This window comes from Varroa destructor, unplaced genomic scaffold (genome assembly GCF_002443255.2).
Source record: "Varroa destructor unplaced genomic scaffold, Vdes_3.0 BEIS01000001.1, whole genome shotgun sequence".
NCBI lineage: Eukaryota > Metazoa > Arthropoda > Arachnida > Mesostigmata > Varroidae > Varroa > Varroa destructor.
The window spans coordinates 13,483,185-13,504,934 of NW_019211454.1; the positions used below are offsets into that span (position 1 = coordinate 13,483,185).

At 39.6% G+C, this 21,750-nt stretch overlaps 1 protein-coding gene across 5 annotated transcripts in view; it reads right to left on the bottom strand.

The window, feature by feature from the left end:
* Positions 1-6,808: 6,808 nt before the first annotated feature.
* LOC111243096 (QRFP-like peptide receptor) overlaps positions 6,809-21,750 on the bottom strand; it is a 79,997-nt gene continuing 65,055 nt past the window's right edge. The window contains exons 5-9 of one of the 5 annotated variants that reach the window (XR_015317911.1): positions 18,659-18,757; positions 18,362-18,521; positions 12,095-12,364; positions 9,808-10,016; positions 6,809-8,752 (exon numbers count right to left, since the gene is read on the bottom strand). Coding sequence is in view for 3 of the 5 variants with exons in the window: in XM_022788172.2 (XP_022643907.1) it covers positions 9,862-10,016; positions 12,095-12,364; positions 18,362-18,521; positions 18,659-18,757 (684 nt within the window). In the remaining 2 variants the exon portion in view is untranslated. Of the gene's footprint in view, positions 8,828-9,538; positions 10,017-12,094; positions 12,365-18,361; positions 18,522-18,658; positions 18,758-21,750 lie in introns of those variants that run through there. The other 4 variants (XR_015317905.1, XM_022788172.2, XM_022788173.2 and 1 more) reach the window with 4 other exon arrangements.

Here is a 21,750-nt window from a genome sequence, read left to right on the forward strand (position 1 = left end):
CGGCAGTAACAGTATTCAAATGGGCACGTAGGAGCCAGAGACGCATTTTAGTGTTAAGGGAAACGCTGTGTTCCACATCGCTTAACTTCTCTATGTCCTGGTTATTTGAATGCTATAAAATCATACGACACACGCTCGCAGGATCGAATTGTTGCTTATTTGAATATAGGGGTTCGTGTTAACCATAGTCAGTAGTTGGCTGAGGTACGCAAGATGCTGTTCATGCTCAAAGGCCCGCCAGAGTGAAGCTCGCGTATCGCGGACACAATTGGCAGAATTCTCTGGGACCTTGCCACCTAATAAATTTCTATACTGACACTGTTGCCTCTTTGAAATCAGTAAATTCGAAAGGGTTTTGAAATATTGTAAGAACACGCGGGGATTTCAATTGAGATAAAGCGGACTCGTGGACGATAAAGCCAGAATTACTGATCACCGAGAGAAAAAATGAATTTTAACAGAAAATGATTTGTGTTATATTTACGGAGATAATAATTTGGCCGTCCGATATATGTGCCTGAAATGCATATCAATGTATTACCATTGGTATGGTTCAGGCTAACAGTTTTTTTTTGCCCCATTATGCCCTTGAATTTTTATGCCTCCCACTCAGACCCACTCAGAGTCACTTGCACTTCACCGTTGTTTTGCGACCGGTGGAAGTCATGAAGTGATATACCCCTCATGATGGATTTGGTGAATTGAGACTGTGTTATGCGCGTATCTTAGACTGCCAAGGAAAGCAGCTACAGATGAAGGAACCGAAAAAAAGCTATTTTTTATATTATGTATGCTGTTCAATTACAGATAACAGTTATTATTGTGCTAGCGGCAGAAGACCCTGGCTAAAATATGCTATATCTTAGAAACAGGCGTTACGATAGCGGCACAATACAGTCCAGAATTATGGCCTTGTTTTAGAACAGTGTAAATTTCCTTGGATCAAAGCACAAGGGCAAATATTCAGCCGAAATGTTTGAGAACTGACGCTGTTTGGAGAAGTATACTGCGCGAATTGAACAATAACGTCATAACTATGTTTCAAGGATTCTAACTTATATACAAAGTTACTATTAAATCGACTTTGTGAAACCTAGACTAGAACGCGATTTAGCAAATTCACGATGTATCTATTAACGATTTGTTGATTGTTTTATACGATCTCATTTCCGGAATGTTGACCTTTTTTTTTTTGTTCCGAAAAGGTTTGAATGCTATTCTAGGAAGCGAGTACTTTCGTATTCTTCTCAAGTTCCGGCTAACTTAAGTACTTTTGGTAAACGCTTGATCATAATCATCTTGAAAGTGTACTTATCGAAGAACTTTTAGCACGGCTGTATTAGCTGCTTTTATCAAGAAACATAGCGAAATCAAAAGGATAGTTGTCAATTAACTTTTTTTTTTTTCTAAGATCATATGGCATGATTCAGAGCATAAGAGGGAAAACTTTTGTTTTTCGGGAAAATCTGCTTAAATTTTAAAAATTTTATATTTCCAGAAATTGACAATTCAATAATGATTATTACCTGTGTGTCTTTTTTTTTTAAAATCCACATATTACTTGAAATAAACAAAATAGATCAATGCATTTTGTCTTAATTAAGAGATCTATCAAATGAAATAGATTCCAGACACAATTTCTACAAAAGGTCTGCTCAGAGATCGCAAGAACAAGGTCAACATAACAAATTGAATTATGTCGATAGAGTTATGTTTTTAAAAAACCTCACTATTTGTGTGATTAAGTGGAAAAAAAACGAGTTCATGAGTACTCTATACAGTAATGTAAGGGAGGATCCTGCGACAAAGGATTATAAAAACAGGTTTCAAATTTGACGATGCAATTGTTATGCGATCACTAACCATACTTACTGATGTAGTACAAATTGCTAGGAAATAAAAACAAATGTAGCTAAAGTGCCCGTGCCTGAATAACTGACACACTATATAAATAAACACACCTTTCCTATGAAAAGAGTGACCGTATATAGTAAATACTGGCGTATAAAATATCGTCCACGTAATAATATTATGAATAAAAGGTAAAATTTTAATCTTAGGCAAATATGGGTTAATTTACACGATAGTTCAGTTTATAAGCTCCATCAACAACGAGGCACGGCCATTTTTTACCATTATTAATAGGGTTATGCGATTGGCAGTAACGTTTCGCCATCGGACACGTTCAATTCTCTTGATGTTTTTCGATGTACGGAGTTTTACGGGCACCCCCCTTTATTTTTTTTTTTTTCAATCCCTATCCTTTTGAAAATCGTTAAAAGACAATTTTTGTCATTATAATTAGGTAAATTCGAAACTTAAGGGTAAGGTCGTTTTCCATATAGAGCTGCAAGTGAAATGTTTACAAAATGCATTACTCGTATCGAGCACAAGCCACAATAACCCCAGTAAGTGATAATGTTTAGAGCACTGGAAATGAATGATTCGGGTCGTTTCCTATAGGTGTTTTTTTTTTTTTTTTCACTAGCTACGAGTAACTTACGTAGTTAATACAAATACATCGGTTCCTTAGTCGTACCTTCTTAACACTATAAAAACGGTGAATATTGAACATTTTCGACGTTTCGGTAGCTCAGAGTCGAAGTCTTTTAGAAGCCAGAGAATCCATCGCATTCGGATTATCGTGGAGTTGGTGTGAGCCATCCATCCATCAGACCGCACGGAAAGGTATATAAAAATATCGACCTGAGCACACATTTTTCCAGTGTTTAATGGGATGTTCGTCGTTATTTCTCTGTTAATTTTATAGGTCCGCTTCTTCAAAAATTCTATCACAAGTGTAGAAGCCAACTGGAAACTGTGCCAAATTCTGTGGCCTCGAAGTGCGTTTATGACTTCAACGTAAAACGATTTTCATCATGCACAGCTCGGCTTTTTCGCTCGGTCTTCATTCACTCCGGTGATTTTTCGACCTCACAGATATTGTTTTCGTTGGCCGCAATCGTTAGTGTATAGTGACACCGTCCAAATGGTACGCTTACACTGCTATGGCTATCCAAACCTACGTGATTATATGGAAGCATGGACGGAAGACTCTATGACAGTAGTAGCACCATCAATTATACAAAACACAACGGAGTGTCTAGCCGTCACGAGAAAGCCAAGAGATTATCTTTCTCGAGAGGACCAGTTATTGCTAGCTCTTTTCCGTTTTCAGCAACCTCCTTCGCAGACTCACGATATACGTTCGCCAGCGCCCTTTTTTTTGCTTGGTAGTAAAAGAGATGAAGGGCCAGTTACTCGAGTTAGAAAACCAAATGGCTCTGTTTGTTATATATATATATATATATATATAATAACAAGTTAGAGCTTTAGTGGCCAAACCAGCGGCATTGCTCAGACGATAAAGTGTAGTGGTTTTAGACCACGCATCTCTGGCTACGAGGCCAAACAATAACGTTGAACTGAACTCTATCGTATCGTGTAGCTGCTGTTGATTGCCACAAGAGGAAAAAGATATTTGAACTTAGCAAATAAATACATACAATAGATACATTTTGTTTCTTTTTCAACAGCCACCAATGATGTTTTCAACTTTTTAGCGCGAGAGGATTGATTGATCGTCAAACAATGTTTACAACAGAGCTCTTTACAAATTATGAAAAATAGGCTCTGAAAGTGTATGTAAACTTTGCTAGAATCGCGAATTTAGAGCTGCACTCACAATAGGAAAAGCTGATTTTGTGACTGTCCGGCGTCTTTTTCCGTTGAATCGTTCTGACTGAGTAAACGAAAACAGTAACTAATATCATCTGGGTGTAACAAAATCGGAGGTGCGCTGATAGTATGACTACTGATATAGTTATTATTGATAGAAAGATCTTTCTAAGCAAAAACCAAATTTTGGGTAAAGTCTTTGGCTTTAAACGCCATGGATGTGGACACTTTGATATCTGGGTCATTTATTAAGCGATATCTGCAAAGGATAGAAGTGCAGTGTATTCAGATCCTTTGGCCTATAGCTGATGTATTTAGGTAAGTCAAGCAAAAGACTCGACTAAGCTTTTGAGGAAAATTAATAAGATAATTAGCGAGGTCAGCCTCGCAGGACATCCTGTTGACCATTACCCATTACGGGGCTGTGCTATCCTATAATTTCTTTGTAGCGAGTGAAAGAACAGCAACTAGATCAGCTTATGTTTCATGGGCTGGGCACATGTGAAAATAAATACATACCTATAAACAACAAAAAGATAACCTGAGGTCTCCTTACCTATGCATCATAGTATTTGACGGCCACGTATATTAATCGATACGTACGAATCGATACGGACACCGCAAAGTCAGCCGAAATACCTATCGAAGCAAAATCGGCGGTGTTTTTCCATCCATGGCAAGCTATTTTCTCTTAATCTGGTTCATTCTACTGATGTATCCATTCTTCTCATGTATTAGAACGTAATAACTTCCGCGAAGTCAAACATATGAATTTTTGCCGAATGTCATAATGATTGAATTACTTGACGATAGAGGAATCTGTGGAACTTACCCGATTGGAAAAATAGGCGGTGATGTTAAATGGAGAGGAGGGATATGAGCTGGGGTAACTGATTGAGGAAAGAGAGACCAAAACTGAAAGGATTTTGTTGTCGTTAAAGTAGATACGCCAAAACAGGTCGATGGTGTTTCTTCGCAGACAAAGCAGATAACGAGGGACTGTATTATTAATGAGGACTGATCGACCCTTGCAAAAAGCTTGCGGTCAGGAACCTCACCAAGGTTTATTACTAGTTTTTTCTTTTTTTTTTTTCGGCTACTAGCTGTGTATCACTCGAGAGAAACCTGTTCTTTCTCTAACGAAATCATAAACTCGTCGTAGTGTAAAAAGGATGCTCGCCTTTACAATATGAATGAGAAGCCCCTGTTATTTAATCTTCCGGCCTTAAACGAATCCTTATTGAAACTATCGATGTTATTACCTACTCGAAACCTGTGGCTTACTGCATTCCGATTAAGTGCGCGATCCCTTCCAAAGTAAAAGTACATTCTTATATACAAGAACGGGGAAGGCACCGACTAATCAAAATTGCATTTCTAATAATACTTGGAACTGCTACTAAATTTGATGTGTTTGGGCCCACGATTGCTCGGATGGATCCCGAAGACGTCAGTGAAAACCTGGCACAAAAATTAGACAAGAACGGTTCGCGGATAATAAGCCAAGCGACTGGATCGGTGCTTTTTGCCCCTAAACTTTTTAAAGGACGCAGCGACAGGCCCATGATTTCCCAGCGTCGAGAAACTATTCCTCGTCTATACAGAAATCAGTGACAGGAACGATTGCTAGCTTGTCCACAATGCAGAAGATGTTCCCCATTGTGGGTAAGCCCAAGTATGCAGATGGCGTCCACATTCTGAGCGCAGTGGTTAGTGGGTAGCAGCACATAATGCTTTCGTGCATCCTCGTAATGCAAGGCATATTCGTTAGTACAGAATTTTTCTAGATGCTTTAAAAACGGTGACTAAACGATAGATAGTTGTTGTGCCTAATGCTGGGCTATACGTTGGATTCTTTTAGTTGGAAAAAGACTTCCGAGCTCTCGTATGAGTTTATTTAAGATTAACAGGACAAAACTGCTGAGGTTTGAGACCGTCTAGAAATGATTTATCATTTTTAAAATTCCTTTTTAGAAATCCTTGAACAGAAGCCATAATAGAATTGGCGTAGTAATAGAGCTGCAGAGGGGGGAATAAGCTATGTCGATATACGTACAATATAATACAATATGTACATATTTGTCTGATGTCATAGCGGTAATCCTAGCCGGTATATTATGTGGCGTTTTTGTAGACAAAACCGTAGCAGTCTTCATTCTTCTATGGCACGGGCGTTATACTCAAAGAGGCTGAGGGCCGCTGCTTGCGGAAACCACTCAAACAGTTGGGCTTCGAACTACGTCTACGTCGAACTAAGATCGCTGCAGACCCAGTCTCGCCTAAAAAAGTCCCAAACTGCCGACTCACAAAGTAACCCATGTAAGGTTACCTTCAGAAGGTAGCGATGGTATGGCCTGCCTTGGGTATGTGTGACAAATTCCATCTGCAGGGCGTGATATAGTGGAACAGCGGTATGTCGATCGCAAGGACAGCCTTGGAGTATTCTTAAAAAGCGGGCAGAGAGAACGACAAGCGCGATGCCCGCTTTGGTCGTATTTCTGTCGCCTATGCCTAGGCACCTGCCACAAACCGGTCGACGCCTTTTCTTAGCATGTACTAGCGTTCAGCATTATTTTTTATAAATCTTAGCCTTTCCTCAGGGCTTGATCCAGCTCTTCGCATCAAATGCTGCTGCCAACTTGCGATCGGCTTATTGCGATACACTGGATATGAGACGGCCCCTTATATACTGAGTCGGACTATAATCACCTTGGAATTACAACTTCATAATATATATATTTTTTTGTAGCGAGCGTGTCTGTTGGGTCTGATAATAACGGCAATGCAAAGAGTGAATTTATTAATGCATATATGGTAAGAATTGCACATGTGATATGCTATCATCAGGACGATATCTGCAGTGCTTATTCTACCCAGCACAGCTGATTGTAACCATTCAATCCAATGAGCCCTTGTGTTGACAACCAGAACCCAATTACAAAGACTAAGCGCTAAAAAAGAAGAATGTGGGCTTAAATACAACTCGGTAGGCATTCCCGGCCCAGTCCTCCCCTTTCCCCATGTAAATAGATACTCTTAGAACATCAATGGAAGGATAGAAGAATATATCATTTTGGCCATACACATGCGAATAGAAATGAGGACGCGAACTCACAAAATTACAACATTATTATACTTTATTTACTAGCAGTATTTGAATAAATAAAAACAACGTTTTGTCGTTATAAATAAAAATAAACAAGAATAACGAAATACACCAGTATTGTTAGATTTTTATATATATATGTATGTATGTATGTATGATGATCTGAATGGTAGTTATCAGTCACTTGACCACGATTAACTCCGATGATATCAGTCAATTATCTATATAGCTATATTTTAGGTAATGACGATACGTTGCGGGGCAGATGTATCTACTGTACAGAAGCGTTGAGTTCTACCATGGATATGCTTCTCTTCATATCATTTTATAGTGTTTTTTTTGGCATCGTCTCTCAACAATTAAACAGAAACCTTATAAGAGCCTTATTTCTATATGCCGAAATTAAAAGCCAAATTCACTGTAATCCCCACCCGAGAGATTTGCTTATAACACGAATGAGCGATGTGGTAACATTTTATCAGGCTGATTAGCATACGTTCCAATTACGCCGTCAAGATTATATCATTGAATCTTTATTTATTTCTATGAAAAAGTAAAATTCAATGACTATTTGGTATTTTTTTATTATACTTCCATTTTAAATTCGGTCGTTTGAAATGCGTGGACTATGTTCGTTATGTACCCTTTAGTTATCCAACGCATCTTATATTGAGCGGTCTCTGAAGATCTGTAAGGATCGCGGCATCTGGCCGACAGAGCGCTTATCTTCAGCGATTCGCGAAGCCCACAGTGACCCAGTCGTCGTAACGACATCGTATTGTTGAAATAATTTTACTTCCGCGCTGAAATAGCTTAAATCGCTTTCGCTGATCTATTTGCAATGAATGACCCGTGTAGTCGAGCATAGCACCACGTACTGCTGAATATTTAGGCGCTTAGTTGTTTGTTGCCCGTATAAGATTTGCACTGGGTGTTAGACAATTCTATTTTATTACTATTTTGTCAAACAAGGTCAATCCAAATCTGTTACAATTGTTCTATGACCCTGTTTAGCAGATGATCGCTTCCAGTTCGCTTCCGATTATGTCGTTGTCCCGTTTTAGACTGCTTCAGTACTTTCATAATTTTACTAGAGATTTAGGCCATTTTAGCCTACTATTAACCCATTACCGCTTGCGGCTATGCCGGTATCTCGTGATGAAGCTCACCTTTACTTTTCGAATTCCATCCTAATGTTAGGTTCGTTTACTAAGCAGTTTGAAAACATTCATGTTTTTCAAAAATGATCCTGCGTTTTTTCTTTTTACAATTAAACAAATTACGATTAAAAACGAACGATTAAAAAAATGAACAAAGATTATGTCTTTTTTGATAAACTTAATTGCACTTATATTCTAGAGAGGCCGAATTACTAAGCGATTTTCTAAATTTTGCGCCGTTGTAGGGCCTAAAAAAGGTCACTTCTAAGGGTATCGTATGTTTTAAGAAGGAGTTTTTGTATGTTTTCGCATTAATCGACTTTTCTCAAAAATGCCGTTTTTTTATCATCAAATTTGCTTGCCCGACGAAGCCGATAAGCGAAACATTACCAAAGTTGTTAGCGCCATCTTTGAGGTGGTCGGCGTATACATCTCTACACGCTCACTCGCACAGGAACATTGAATAGGATCACTTGTTTTGACCACTTACCTCGTCCATTTCTATACACAGGCCTAGAAACAAGGTCAACTTCCTGCCTTGCTGTTATCTCCGCCAATCTGCCCGCTCTCATTTTCCTTTAACTCTTAAAACGTATGTTATTTATTTACAGAAGAACTAAAAACGGTTACCTGTTTTGCTAGACACCTGCCGGCTTTTACTCCCTTTACATACACCTTACGCCTTGTGCACACAACTGTGTAAGGCCTTTTTCGCACCCAGAATATCAGGTAGCACGCATGAACATTATGAATCATGGGAATGCCATTAGCTGTCCCTGTCTTGCTTTTCTTGAGATATGAAGAGCTCCTGAAATGATGAATTTCAAAGATCGTTTCCTGTTGCCTCCAACACTCCTACCAATAATCCCGTTGCATCCTGAACCTACACACACACACACACACACGCACGCCTGTAATAATTCCTCAGGATGTGAGATTTCTCCTATAGTTTGTCCTATCAAAGTATATATATATATATATATATATATATATATATATATATATATATATATATATCCTTTGTTTGCAGATTAGGCTATGCATTTCTATGCCGCAATATTAGTAGCAGGATTCTCATGATTCCAAAGCAACATCGTTCACACATGTGGCAATGGCCGAGACAACGGTTATCCGCACCTGACCACAAGGCGCACTTCTATAGCTAAATCTATTTTTTAAAGTTGAAAATATATGAAAATGATACTATAACATATCTATTTCTTTGAAAACAATAGATACGATTATAGGTGTTTGCAATATTTTTGACCTCCTCCGAGAAATAGGCACGTTACTTTATTACGAACACAGCACTGAAGGCAGGCAAAATTGAATAATAAAAATTATGCCAGTAGTAATAATACTGGGTTATACGTATCGGAGTGACTAGGTGGTAAGAAGCTGGAGATGAAAATCGCTTCGACAAATCCACGAGAGCTGATGGCTCTGATTAAACTATATGATAGGTTACTTAAAAACTACCAAACACGCCATTTCAGCTAAAAGTTATTACAAAATCATTAGAGAGGGCTTGTTTTCCAAACTGTGGCTCTATTTTTCTTCTACCATCAAAATGAAAATAAACTGAGAAACCATATATGAGAAAAGTGTTAGGATTTTTTTCGGTAACTTTTATTTGCAAGCATTTTTCGACAGACGAAAGTTTCGATAATAAACTTCTACTGTGAGTCGCTTATTAGCATCGTCCGTGTTAGTTCATTATACATAAGCAATTTAGACGAACATAGTAGTAGCAGAGAATGGCTGTAATACAGGTTTCAACATAATTCGGGTGTAATTACATCTTGTCCATAGGACTTTCAGATAATAGATTCAAAGTTTATTCAATGTTTAGTCAAAAATTACCCGACGACCCGATGTTATTGCCGATGCAGTTGCTATATTGGTTTTTTCTCGAAGCTAGACAGTGGTACCCTGGTACAGAATCGCCGTAGCGCCATTCCGTGCCATTGTCGTGTGCGTATGAGTTACGTGGCTTGCTCGAGCGTAGTGACAGGACGTACTTGCGGAATGGATCGCTGTGTGTGTAGTCACTGTATGTCGGGACCAGCACGCTGGAACATAGCAAAAATTAAAAAAACAAAAAAAAAAACGCTTCTTATTGATCAGGTATATTCGTTGTCAATTTTGCACTTACGGAGCCTGATCATTGTCGAGAGTTACGAAGCACGCTTTCAGTCCGTGAGGCGCGGCTATCGTGTTCATCAAAAGGTGCTTGATACTGGCAATGGAACCTGTTCCTCCCTTAAAATACGGGTAATAATTATTTAATTCTTCTGGATAGTGTAGAAGGGAACGCGTACTATCGCTTCCGCCCAACAATGCTCTACTTTTGATTATTTACGAGTTAGTTCGTATGTCATCTCAAAAGTACAGTTGTATTTTTTTTGCCTCTTACATTTTCCACATACAATGCCACCCCACTGCCGTCACGTACTGGGTCGAAACCAGCATTTTCGCGCTGTCCAAGAGACAGTCGAATGCTTACGCGATAAAATTGCCCCTTATTACATAATTGTATGTATACTGTACATAAATAGCAAATGTAAGACTTGCGACATTTATTCCAGCTAATCATATCGTGCGAATGGATCGTTTAGCTGAAATACCCTGACGCCTAATAAACAGTCATAGGATCAGGTTCCAGAAGCGGTATATCCTTGTTTTAATCATATGAATGGCTATCATAGTATGATCGACAGTATCTCATAGCCATATTGTGTTAATAACGCAAATAGCTAGAAGCAAACCTTTGTTCGTTAACAAATGTTCCCGGGTTTAATTGTACCGAAACGTAATACAGATCGTCTTTATTTAAGAAAATGATCAGCGCGCGCAAAATTGGCACTTACTTCCATGCCAAAAATCTTGCAATTTGCTTACCCCCCGGGGTAACGGACCGGATAACACTGCATCTACAGCTTTAGAAAATTTAACTTAAGCACATCGCGAATGGATGAAATGTTCTCTGAGAATCGTAGGCCTTTTTAAGAAGTAGACTTCTACAGCTTGAAGGTCTTGCCAGCGTTGCGTCTTGCTAAAGCCGCAAGATCAGGTTATACATACGGGCGGAACGCTACCGTGGCTGTCTTTGCAGTGTATGCCTTGAACTTCATGGGCTGATTAAAGATGGCCCTTACGTCCTTACATTTCAATACCTTAGGTATATGTTCAAACATTCAAAAAAATAAGTCGCTGCCTATGGTATAGTCTTTAGTAGAACACGTTTAGGAACAGATATTTTTATTTACAAACCTAATCGTCTTTGCCTGTTGAAATTTTTCAATTGTAAATAAATAACGCAGGAACAGGCGTTTGTTACATTTACGAGAGCTTTACACGATGCCCCCGAAAACGATGTTGGCTTTTTCTCGTATCGACCTCAATCAATATAGGACCCAACCATATTCGAAACGATATCCTGAAATATCGAGACTATCAAAGTTACTTTGTCTATCTTGCAAATGTGGAGCTAATTAAATTAGGAAAACCTAATGCAAAAAGGTTACAACACAATCGATCGATTTGGACAAAGTTCACATTGACCGCGCTGTATATCGTAGATTGAATAGACGGAAAAACAAAGAAACTACGAACAGGCATAGGCGGTGGCACCGCAAAACGTTACGACTACTAAAACACAAACGTGTTTTTTTCATTCTTTATGAGAATAGCGACACGCTATCATCGCTAATTCGCATTTACACCATTTTGTTTTTATGAATTTTTGAATCTCTAAAAACTCCGAGCGACAGAAAATGAGCTACGCAAGCTACTCCGTTTATTTCGCTGTTTCGGCACAAATGACTTAACATCAATTCGTTCGTTACATAATTCAGCCTTTAAATGCAAAACTCGCGATGAATCTATTATGTCAGGAATAAGCGATATTGGGGCTAGGAACGGTCACGGGTTCTCTAGGAATATGTTTACTATGATAAGTACACAAAATCCATACACTCATATAAACAAGCAATTTTCCTGCCGAAAAAGGCCTCGGAAAAACGATTTCAAGGTAAATCGAGATATGTTCCGTAGGTAAGTACTAAAAGGCGGCAGAGAAAATAGACCGATAGGAGGACCTTAGCAATGACAAGAGCATGTAAATCTACGTATCAATGCATCTACCTACCTATTCTGTACTTGTCGGAGATACTAGCTGTCTGGTTCTGGGCTAGACGATGGTGGCTGGATTTGCATACGGGCTCAAGCCCCGGGTGAGTAGTGCCCAGGTGGGGGCCGGTTTGTCCTTGGACAACGTGGCCTGGGGCTCCGATAGCTGTAAGCGTTCGTTCGAGAACATTATTCGGTTTCGACGAAGCGACATCGACTAGAACGTGAGCCCGATTCATCCGCAGAGCGGTCCCACCTTCGACTACACCCATAGCGCCACCTTGCACCTCTGCAATCGAACACATGAATATAATACAGGAACAGACAGACGTACATCAACACAAGAGCAACATCAATTACAGGATCAACAACAAGAGGCTAACAGCAACAACACCATTACCACCGACGACGACAACGATAACAACAATAATAACAACAGGGAACAAGAGGCGCGAAATTAGCAACGGGAAAAATCACAAAGAACAGGGATATGAAGAAAACATCATCGGCATTAATTGAGAACAACGGAAGTCCGCCAGAGTAAGACGCAAAAAGAATAAAGCCTCGGCCATATGCTGTCATAATTTCACCAACCACTTCAACAAATCTCCGCAATCAATACAAATAGCAGACAGTCTTCCAACTGTGGGAGCTTCCTAGCTTCAATATATTATCATATATACATTTTCAGTACGTAGGTATTTTCTTAGATAAATGTATGCACTTAGTTAAGTTGGTAAATAACTTTCTCTATTCACACAAATTATGCATTATGGCATTGATGTACTGCCGGTCTCCTCCAAGCAGGGCTTATTAGTTCACTTCAACTGGCTTCTAAATAGAAAAGTTACTCTGATAACGTACAGCGCGTCAGTATAATCAGATAAGCAAGCGCCAAGAACTTCGGGTGGCGAAACGTAGTTGAAAGTCGTTTTTACAGCCATCGGAAGCGAGGAAATACTGAAGTTCATAACATGTTGTGGATAGCGATATTGTTGCACGCGGCTATTGCGACGACTACTAAATACACAATTGTATATGTACTTCAATCTAGGACTATCCGAATATTACACCACTGACTACAACCATTTAAGGAAACAGACTGGAATTAGCTTAAATAACGTTTTTCCGGGGTCCGGAGCGCTGGTAATACGCTGCGTCTACAGTCTCGTGGACGAAACGCCTATAGGGCTTCCTAGCTTGTAGAACTGTTTGTAATCTCGACTAGCGAGATATAGCCTATGTTGAAACATTGATTTAACTACCATGGAATAAGGACTGTTGCAACCGAAAATTAACCTATTTTTCCAGACAACCTTGCTTAAGTTAGTGGACTATCGTACGGTGAACTAGAGTAACATCGGTAGCATTCATACGAAGTATCTGCTGTGTGGACTATGTGCAGATTACTTAGCCCCTAACAAGTTATTGACAATAGTTTGACCGTCGTATATATATATATATACTTTGAGATAGTATGTGTTTAGTCTAGCCGATTAAAATTTACCTCATTTTATTGATACAGTGTGGCAAGCAAACTATTGACTTTCTGTAGCTCGGCTTGGACACCGCGAACCCATTTATTGAAAGACGGAGATGACTGCTCTCCGACAGGGCAAGTTGAACCAGTCAAATGCTTTTCAAGGCCCATGGCAAGGTATTGTGTTTTTAAAGAGCTATTCAAGCGATATTTAGAGCCTGTGTCTTGTCTTGAAAGTGATGCGTGCATATAATAACGCCTGCTTCTTTTTGTTAGCCAAAAAAATAAACCATCGAAAGCGAGCTTTCAAGTGCAGTGCGTTTATATATCATTTCATTAAATAAACAGACCATAGTTATGCATGCACAGGCTGTTGCGCATTGTAAGTTCTCCATATGTGATGACCGACGACAAAAAACTATCCTACAAGATAAATACACTCTGCGTTCACCGCCTTCATTTACACTTGTATAATTCGTATGACCCGCTTTGATTTGTGTGTCAATAGAGAATCAAATGTGAGATCAGAAGCGATTGTTTGCGGCTGATGTACGCCTATATCGTTAGCATCAGACAGCAGATTGGCGGCACCCCAATGGCAAAAACACAAGACTAACTTACCCTTTTAGGGGTACGCATTCTGGGTTAGCTCCAATACTCGAATACAACAAGAGTAAAACAGAACGTATGAACTATCATATAAAACTTTATGGTGATGTGGGACACAGGTGGAAAGTTCAGTAAACGAGAGAAATCATTTTTGCTCGTAAATCACAATGCGTTATTAAGAAACTCCGTTCTTATATACTGACGCAGATCTAAGCGCCATCGATAACATAGCGAACACCAATAAAAATGTCGTTGTAACTACAGGCTACATATTTCGCCCATATATAGTTTCGTCGTGTTGCGTATAGCATACGAAGGACATTAGGACGTCCACAGTCGTGCCTGGGGGCACTGTAATGCTTGTAGGAGCTAGACTGATGGCCATGGGTAGCTCGACGAGAAGCCCAGCTGAGTTCAATCTAATCCTGTCGTGCTTGCGTTTCTGCCAATGCTAGATGATGCTACATGTGTACACAAAACCAAAAACAGTCAGCGGGGAAGCAAAACTGAGCGATGCGCGCGTTTCACGCCTTAAGACAAATGCAGGGTAACGTGTTTAAACGACGATATGAAAAATACGGAAGAGAAAATAGATCGTGTCGTACGCGATACGTCAGTCCTGCGACAAAACGGAGCGTCCATTAGTATTAACACCTACTTCACTGGAGCATACACTTGCAGAGGTTACGGACCTTTATTTTAATGATAAACGCTAAAAAAAAGTGTATATAATTATCTATTTTTTATTAGTTGTTTCTATCCAAACTTTTGAAGACTCACTTGTTTTCAAATCCTCAAAACTACTCCAAATCTAGCCGAAAAACGTGCTGCTTGTAAACGGGAAACCAATTCGAATGAAACAAAGACCTAATCGATATCCATATACAAACCGGCTCACATAGAACATATTCGTAAGACGCTAAAATTGTTACTGATATGCATTGAAAAAGTAAGATGTCTGCTGTATGAAAATAGGCTTATATCATGATTGGTCTAGCGGAAGCCTGAAGCAGCCGAACGCTATTTTTACTACCATTCGCAGTTTGTTCAAATCCACTTTCAATAACAACATTTTGATTTGATACCTTTAATAGAATTAAGTAAATTAAACTTTAAAGCTAAAGTCAGCTTATGGAAAAGTATCTTCTGCTGATCGTAAGTGCTTCAGTGTTCCGGTAACCGAAAGTCGTGCTAAATCGTTACTACGTAGCGTGAACGCAGCTTGTCACGCTACTTCTGGCAGCACGTTTCAATGATATCGTTCCTTCCCTTTCAAGACAACCTATTTAATTGGTATTTCAGCCAGAAATAGATCTCTAGCTTCCGGCCTAAACAGTTCCATGAAAAATATACTTTTAAACAATTTAGGTCAAATAAATGAAAATTACGTAAAAGAAACGAAGGCCTTAGTAATTAGTGGAAAGTTAGTAGAATTGCGCATCTATAATGACTTAGATGTTTGCTGGCCTAAAGCAGAAACTAATCCTTTGGCAAAAAAGAGAATCGAATAAACTTTGTAGAATATTCAATTGAAAATTTTAACTAGGGCAAGGCATGATCGTAGTTGTAGATGGCGTCACATAATAGAGACCCAGCAGATCACCGATTGAACTTAGCCAAGTTCAAGGTCATGTTGTCGAGGCGCCGTACGTTTTACTGAGTGAAATAGAAATTACTACAAACTATCAGGCTAACAAAAGCTACCTGCTATTTTGGACTAGCCAATGTAAGTGGGCAAGTTTTTTTCGTTTCGAAGAAAAACACCTTTTTTCCTTTGTTCGAGATCAGATCGTACACATATATGATACCTATCTAATCCCATGACTTCTATACCTGGGGATGTGATGACGTCCCAACGCATGGATTGATGTTGAGTCTGGTCAACTATGCCTTTAACGTCACACCGAGATCTATATAATGCTCTGATGTTTGAAAAGTTGAAAGATATGAAAGCTTGATGAGCTCTAATACGTTTTAGCTTCTTATAGACTGATCTGAATTGCATTACACGCATAGACTCCATCCTTTGCGGTTGATTTTCTTAACCAAATAACTAACACACTTCAAATGTCTCTGAATTATCAGTTGTATTTTAGCAAGCAATCAATGTCTCGCTTCTAAAACTTCTAGAACTTCTGCTTACTTCTACTCGCAGCTAAGCCCTTTCAATGGTGGAAGAAGATCAAACGAAGCGGCAAACTAAGCTTATTAAAAAATTATTGCCTTGCCAATATTCTATACTTTCTAGATATTCTATAGCAGAATTACTTTTGAAACGATGGCTACAGTAGCATCATGTCGTAACATTAGCGTTTTTCTCTCAGATCCTTCTCCGATGCCTTGCCATCTTTTTATCTGACCTGCCAATTTAAAGTTATTTGGCAAGAAAAAGGTGTTGCGTTTCGATGACAAAAAAAAAGCTATATTTCTATTGAAAAATCAAGATTTTAGCCAAGATCCACTGGCTAAATCAAATGCTCGAAAAAATAACGCGATCGACAATCGCTACGACGCCTGCTCTGACTGACTGACTGGCCACCGTAAAAGCAGACTCGATCGGTGAATGTGACAGATTCAACAATCGGTCATGCTTTCAGACCGTTCTGAGGTGACAGGTGGCCAACGACGCTACACTGTGACACCAGCAGTAGAGGCAGGATGAGGCCCACAACAAGTGCGCGAAGCTCTGCCAGGCGCGCGTCCGATGCAGGCTCGAAATCAGATTACTTATTGGCCATGTTTGGTATCTAAAACAGCTTCTTCGTTACGAATCAATAAGATATCTGATACTGTCAAAGCTAGCGGATGCAAAGCAAGATGCAATTAATGGAAGCCAGTGGGAAAGGGGACCAAGAAAAAAAAAAGAGCTCAAGAACAGCCAGGTGGGGACGCGGCTCGCACCTTATCCAACTTAGCAAAACGTTTGACACTTGAAATGATCCTTGCGACTCTCTCACTCTAAGTTCCTATCTTAACGATTGGTGGGTATAGATTAGGTGAAAGCGCCTTATAAGATAATTACAGGCACATTTTTCCCTATAGATGCGTTCCCGCTACAGTCAAACGCAGGTAGCTTTTTTTCTTTCACTTAAGGTTCTATTGTGAATAGCGGTGCAATTTACTCTCCGATTGGAATACACTGTGCTTTTATGTGCAATAGTAGAATTTTAGCTTTTTGTTATTGAATTCTAAAGCGATCTGTGTTGCAGCATGGGCCTAGACAAATCGAAAAGAAATAAATGGTCTACCTTAGGAAATTGCCAGCAATCCTCATACATAAGCATTAACGTATAGAACGCAAGTAGCGCATATCAATTCGTATGTACACAAACACAAATCTAAGTCCAATTTATCAAAGCAAACGAATCCGCTTCTATTCTCACTTAGTTACCTGTGAAAAATCAATATATCTGAGACACACAAATACAAGATATTCAATTAAACACGTTAGTTTAACGTTTCGATAATCACCAGCCGATGTTATACGGCATTGTCCCGATAAAGATGGATACTGCAAATATCCATATCGATGGTAGGGTTTGCTAGATCTGGCAAATTGGGTCTAAGATTCCTTTTTTTTTTGCGGAACCCGGCAGAAGACGGTGACTGCTCACAGAAATCTGTCGACAGGAATATATAATACAAAGAGCTAATTTTATTACGTCTAATATAAACACCGTTCAAATAATTCATAATTGACGTTTACGACATCTGAAGGTTACAAGTAAGCGCTATCTATGTAAGACTGATCCGGTGTTTTACGGCTCGATAAACATAGCAACATATATGATAAATAAGATTCTATATATATATACACGTATGTGTGGATCGAAATCAACGTACGGGTTCCGTGGAACGTCCACTGCCTCCTAATTTGAACAGGTATAGATCAATAGCGGCCCACATCGCATAGTATATTTTTCAACCACACGAAAGACGTACTTCGCTAAACGATTACATCTTCTTCTATCGAACGATATGATAGTATCAGTCACGCCCGGCGAGTTAAATTCATATCTCGGCGTCCACTGGACATCGACAGAGAATGAGGGGTAGCGAAGAGTGAGTCTCACAGGAGATGGTTTACAATTCAATGGGTCATTGAGAGGCTTTAAGAGTTCTTGCCAGCAAGGTACAATATTATCGTATGGGGAGAATATCAAGATACTTCTCTCACGCAAAATAGAGCATACTAACGTTGTTTGCGGTTGTGATCGCCCCTTCCACAGCGGAGGATCCTTATGAAGGCAGCCCGAAAGTTATGGCTCATACCGCCGTAGATGAGCGGGTTAATTGCACTATTGGCGTATGCGAGGTAAGTGCACCAGAACGAAACTGTTGAAAACCAATCAGGCAACTGAAAGACATGTTGAAATAACGAAAAATAGGTTAGTAACGATGGACGAAATTATTTTTGTATCGTTTTATCGGTCGCCGCCAGCCGAAGTCCAATTCATTTGGAGGCAGGACGCCTATCATAAGTAATTGAATTACCTGAATACGATGGATGAGGCCGACGTAATGGTTTATGTAGCGATTCCAAGAAAATGTGTGCGGAATAAACTTCAGCCTCTTGCCAATGCATACTTTAGCCTACTTTGACATAAAATTACATTAGTAAAATGGAAAAAAAATACACAAATTTCAGGTCAAAATATTTATCGGATATGAATTGAATGTGATTAATAAATAAGTGACTAAAATAAGCATACGAATCGTCACTAGATGACTGTATTATACAATGTTTCATCTATAAGCATAATATTTATCTAAAACAATAACATTTTCCCCGAAGAGTTCGACACGACGCATCTCCCGAATCATTTGTACCCGTCTCAGATACGTAAGGTGTCGCCTCCTTCATAATGACCTTCTAGACATTACCGATGTTCAGTCCAAGCTCCCACGTAGGCGTTGAAGTTTCACATAAGGCGGTTTCTTTCCTATCCTGAGTACTTATTGAACGCTCTCCTGCCAGATGCTCTACCATTTTAAGGGGTGCATTTCGACAGATTCGACAGATGCATTTCATGCAGCGATGTGCCATGCCTCGATATACAAAACCCAGTCTCTAACTATCCACCAACTAAGGCTGCCTCGTGCTACAAGCAGAGGAGCGATGGATGCACAAAATGGCTAGAGGCGTTTAGGTCTTCATGAAAATTGCAATAGTGAATTAGAGACAATTATTTGTTAGACAGCTTTTTTTTTTTTTTTTTATTAACATAAGTCGATTGAATAAGTAATGCTTTAGCTATGCCCTACAGGCGATATATATGTACGGACGTGACTCAGGTTATATATTGAACGTCTATTAATCGAAACAAGTGCTACGTTGTCCTCTCCTTCTTAAAAAACGTCCCTAAACTTAGGCTATAGTAAATAGGTGCGCAATCGGTACTGGATACTAAGCAAAAACGCCTGACACATGGTTATGTACCATTTTCCAGAAAGCTCTATCCGCAAGAATAAGCAATAGTAGTGAAATGAGTGGGTGTCAATAGTACAGTTCACGGCACGCTTCGGCTATATCCAGACAGTTTTTGGATGCCAGCGCGGCAGAAGAAATCTGCCTGCCACGACAATCTCATGACAGCTTCGTACAATGCATGTCTCAAGTAAAGCACACGTGTCAGTCCAGAAGACAACCGCGATCTACGAAAATATTCTGAGCCTTATTTTTTCAACGTAGCCCTAGCTATATTTACTGTGTGAAAAAATCATCGAGGACTTGCCTCCACTAGAAGATCTAGCCGGGGTGGATCTTGCTGTAATCATCTGGAGCCACCGCAACGTGCTTATAGGGCGGCATAGCAATACTAAGCACCTGTCAACGCCGAAATTTAAACCAGCAATCAGTACACGCACTCCTTTGAGCGTGTTGCCCGTCAGCTATACAGGCCACGTCGTCCTTGATTACTTAGTACTTATTCACCATATATGAGTTTTATATAAATAATGAAACATTTACAATAATATATACACCAAGAAAATCCACCAAGAGTTACAAGGCGAAGACGGAATATTGAGCCAATACGTTCGTCCTGTTCTGACTACATAAATCGCTTCTAGAAGTTATTCGAAGCTCTTGAATGTGACCTGCTGGGTAATAAAGAAGATGTTTCTGGTAATACAGCAGGCCCTTCCTGACACGAAGAAATGAAAGACGTTTAGACCCGCTCTCGAACTCACAACGCCCCACGTGTCTTACGTTTAGCAAATGGGCACGTTGCCATTATACCATTATAAGTACTAGGCGTTTTGATTAGGTGCTCAGTCCAGCTATACATATATGCTAACAACCTTAAAACATCGTGTAGGCAGATCGTGGTGACAGACTTTAAGCATGTCAGAAAGGAAAAACTATCTTGCGCGCTTTGTACCGAAGCGGCAGGACTCATAGTAATAGTCGACTGTTTATTAAGAAATATTGTTTAATATAAATCTAGCAAACGTTATAGATGGGTTAAATAAAGCCAACGAGTAGAGATACGAATCTTCGTTCACGAAGTTCGTCCAATTCACTCCGGCTAGATTATCGCTTAGCCGATGATGTGGGACTAAGTGTCATTAAGTTCTCACCCCACAAAGTATAATTTTCTAATGGAGTCCTGGCTACATGCTGAGATAGCAAATGAAGGACCGAACCAATCGTTCGAACTTTAATTACTAGTGCAATGTCCAACACATCCCATTGTTTTCCGCCGTCAAGCTGGTAAATAAAAGCCAGTTTAACAAACATACGGACTAATCGTTTCTCAAGCATCGTAGAAGCTGGTCACCTTTATCAATGGCCTAAAACAATATTCGTAACGTAATGTAGTAGCACGATGAAAAAATTTCCCCTAAATGGAGGTAAAGCTACAGCTATATCTATTGATGATGTAAGCATGAGTGGCTCGTTGAAAACGTTACGCTTAGAGTTCGAATCCAGAACTTGAGGGTTGTATACATAGGACTCTATCATGATCGAATCTTCTTCGAACTGTTCACCGATCAAGTTAAACAAGCTCTAGACTGTAGCTTGTAACGGAACTTCTCCAAGTGGCTCATCACTCGCTTTATAACTAACAGATAAATGATTTATCGGGTTCTGCACAGTTCGTAACTGTGTGAACAGTAACTTGTCATAGACCTCCGTTTTTTTCCACTGTGACAAAACTGTAAGAAGGCGAGGCTAAACAAACAGCGAAATCGGAACTCTAGCGCCAATTGTAGAAACTACCGCGACTGCCGATCGCCACTGTTAACGAAGGTAGATTAAGGCGGATGAATAGTTAAAACGTTTTGTCGATACTGTTCGACAAGATGAGCCCTCGCATAGACGAAATTACTGGCATCACCAGAAAACTAAGGGCAACGCAAATAGACTCGTTAATATTTACTAGACAGGCCTTTACGAGGCAACAACTACTAAGACAGCAACCATTCATGCTCTAAATACTAGCCGTAATAAACACAAAAAAAGATAGATTGCGACAAGACGCTGTCTTAGGATGCCCTTTTGACGCCAAAAAAAAAACCCACGGAAGGTGAATACGATTAGTGAACATAAAGATGGAAGCATGCGAAATATCCAATGGCTT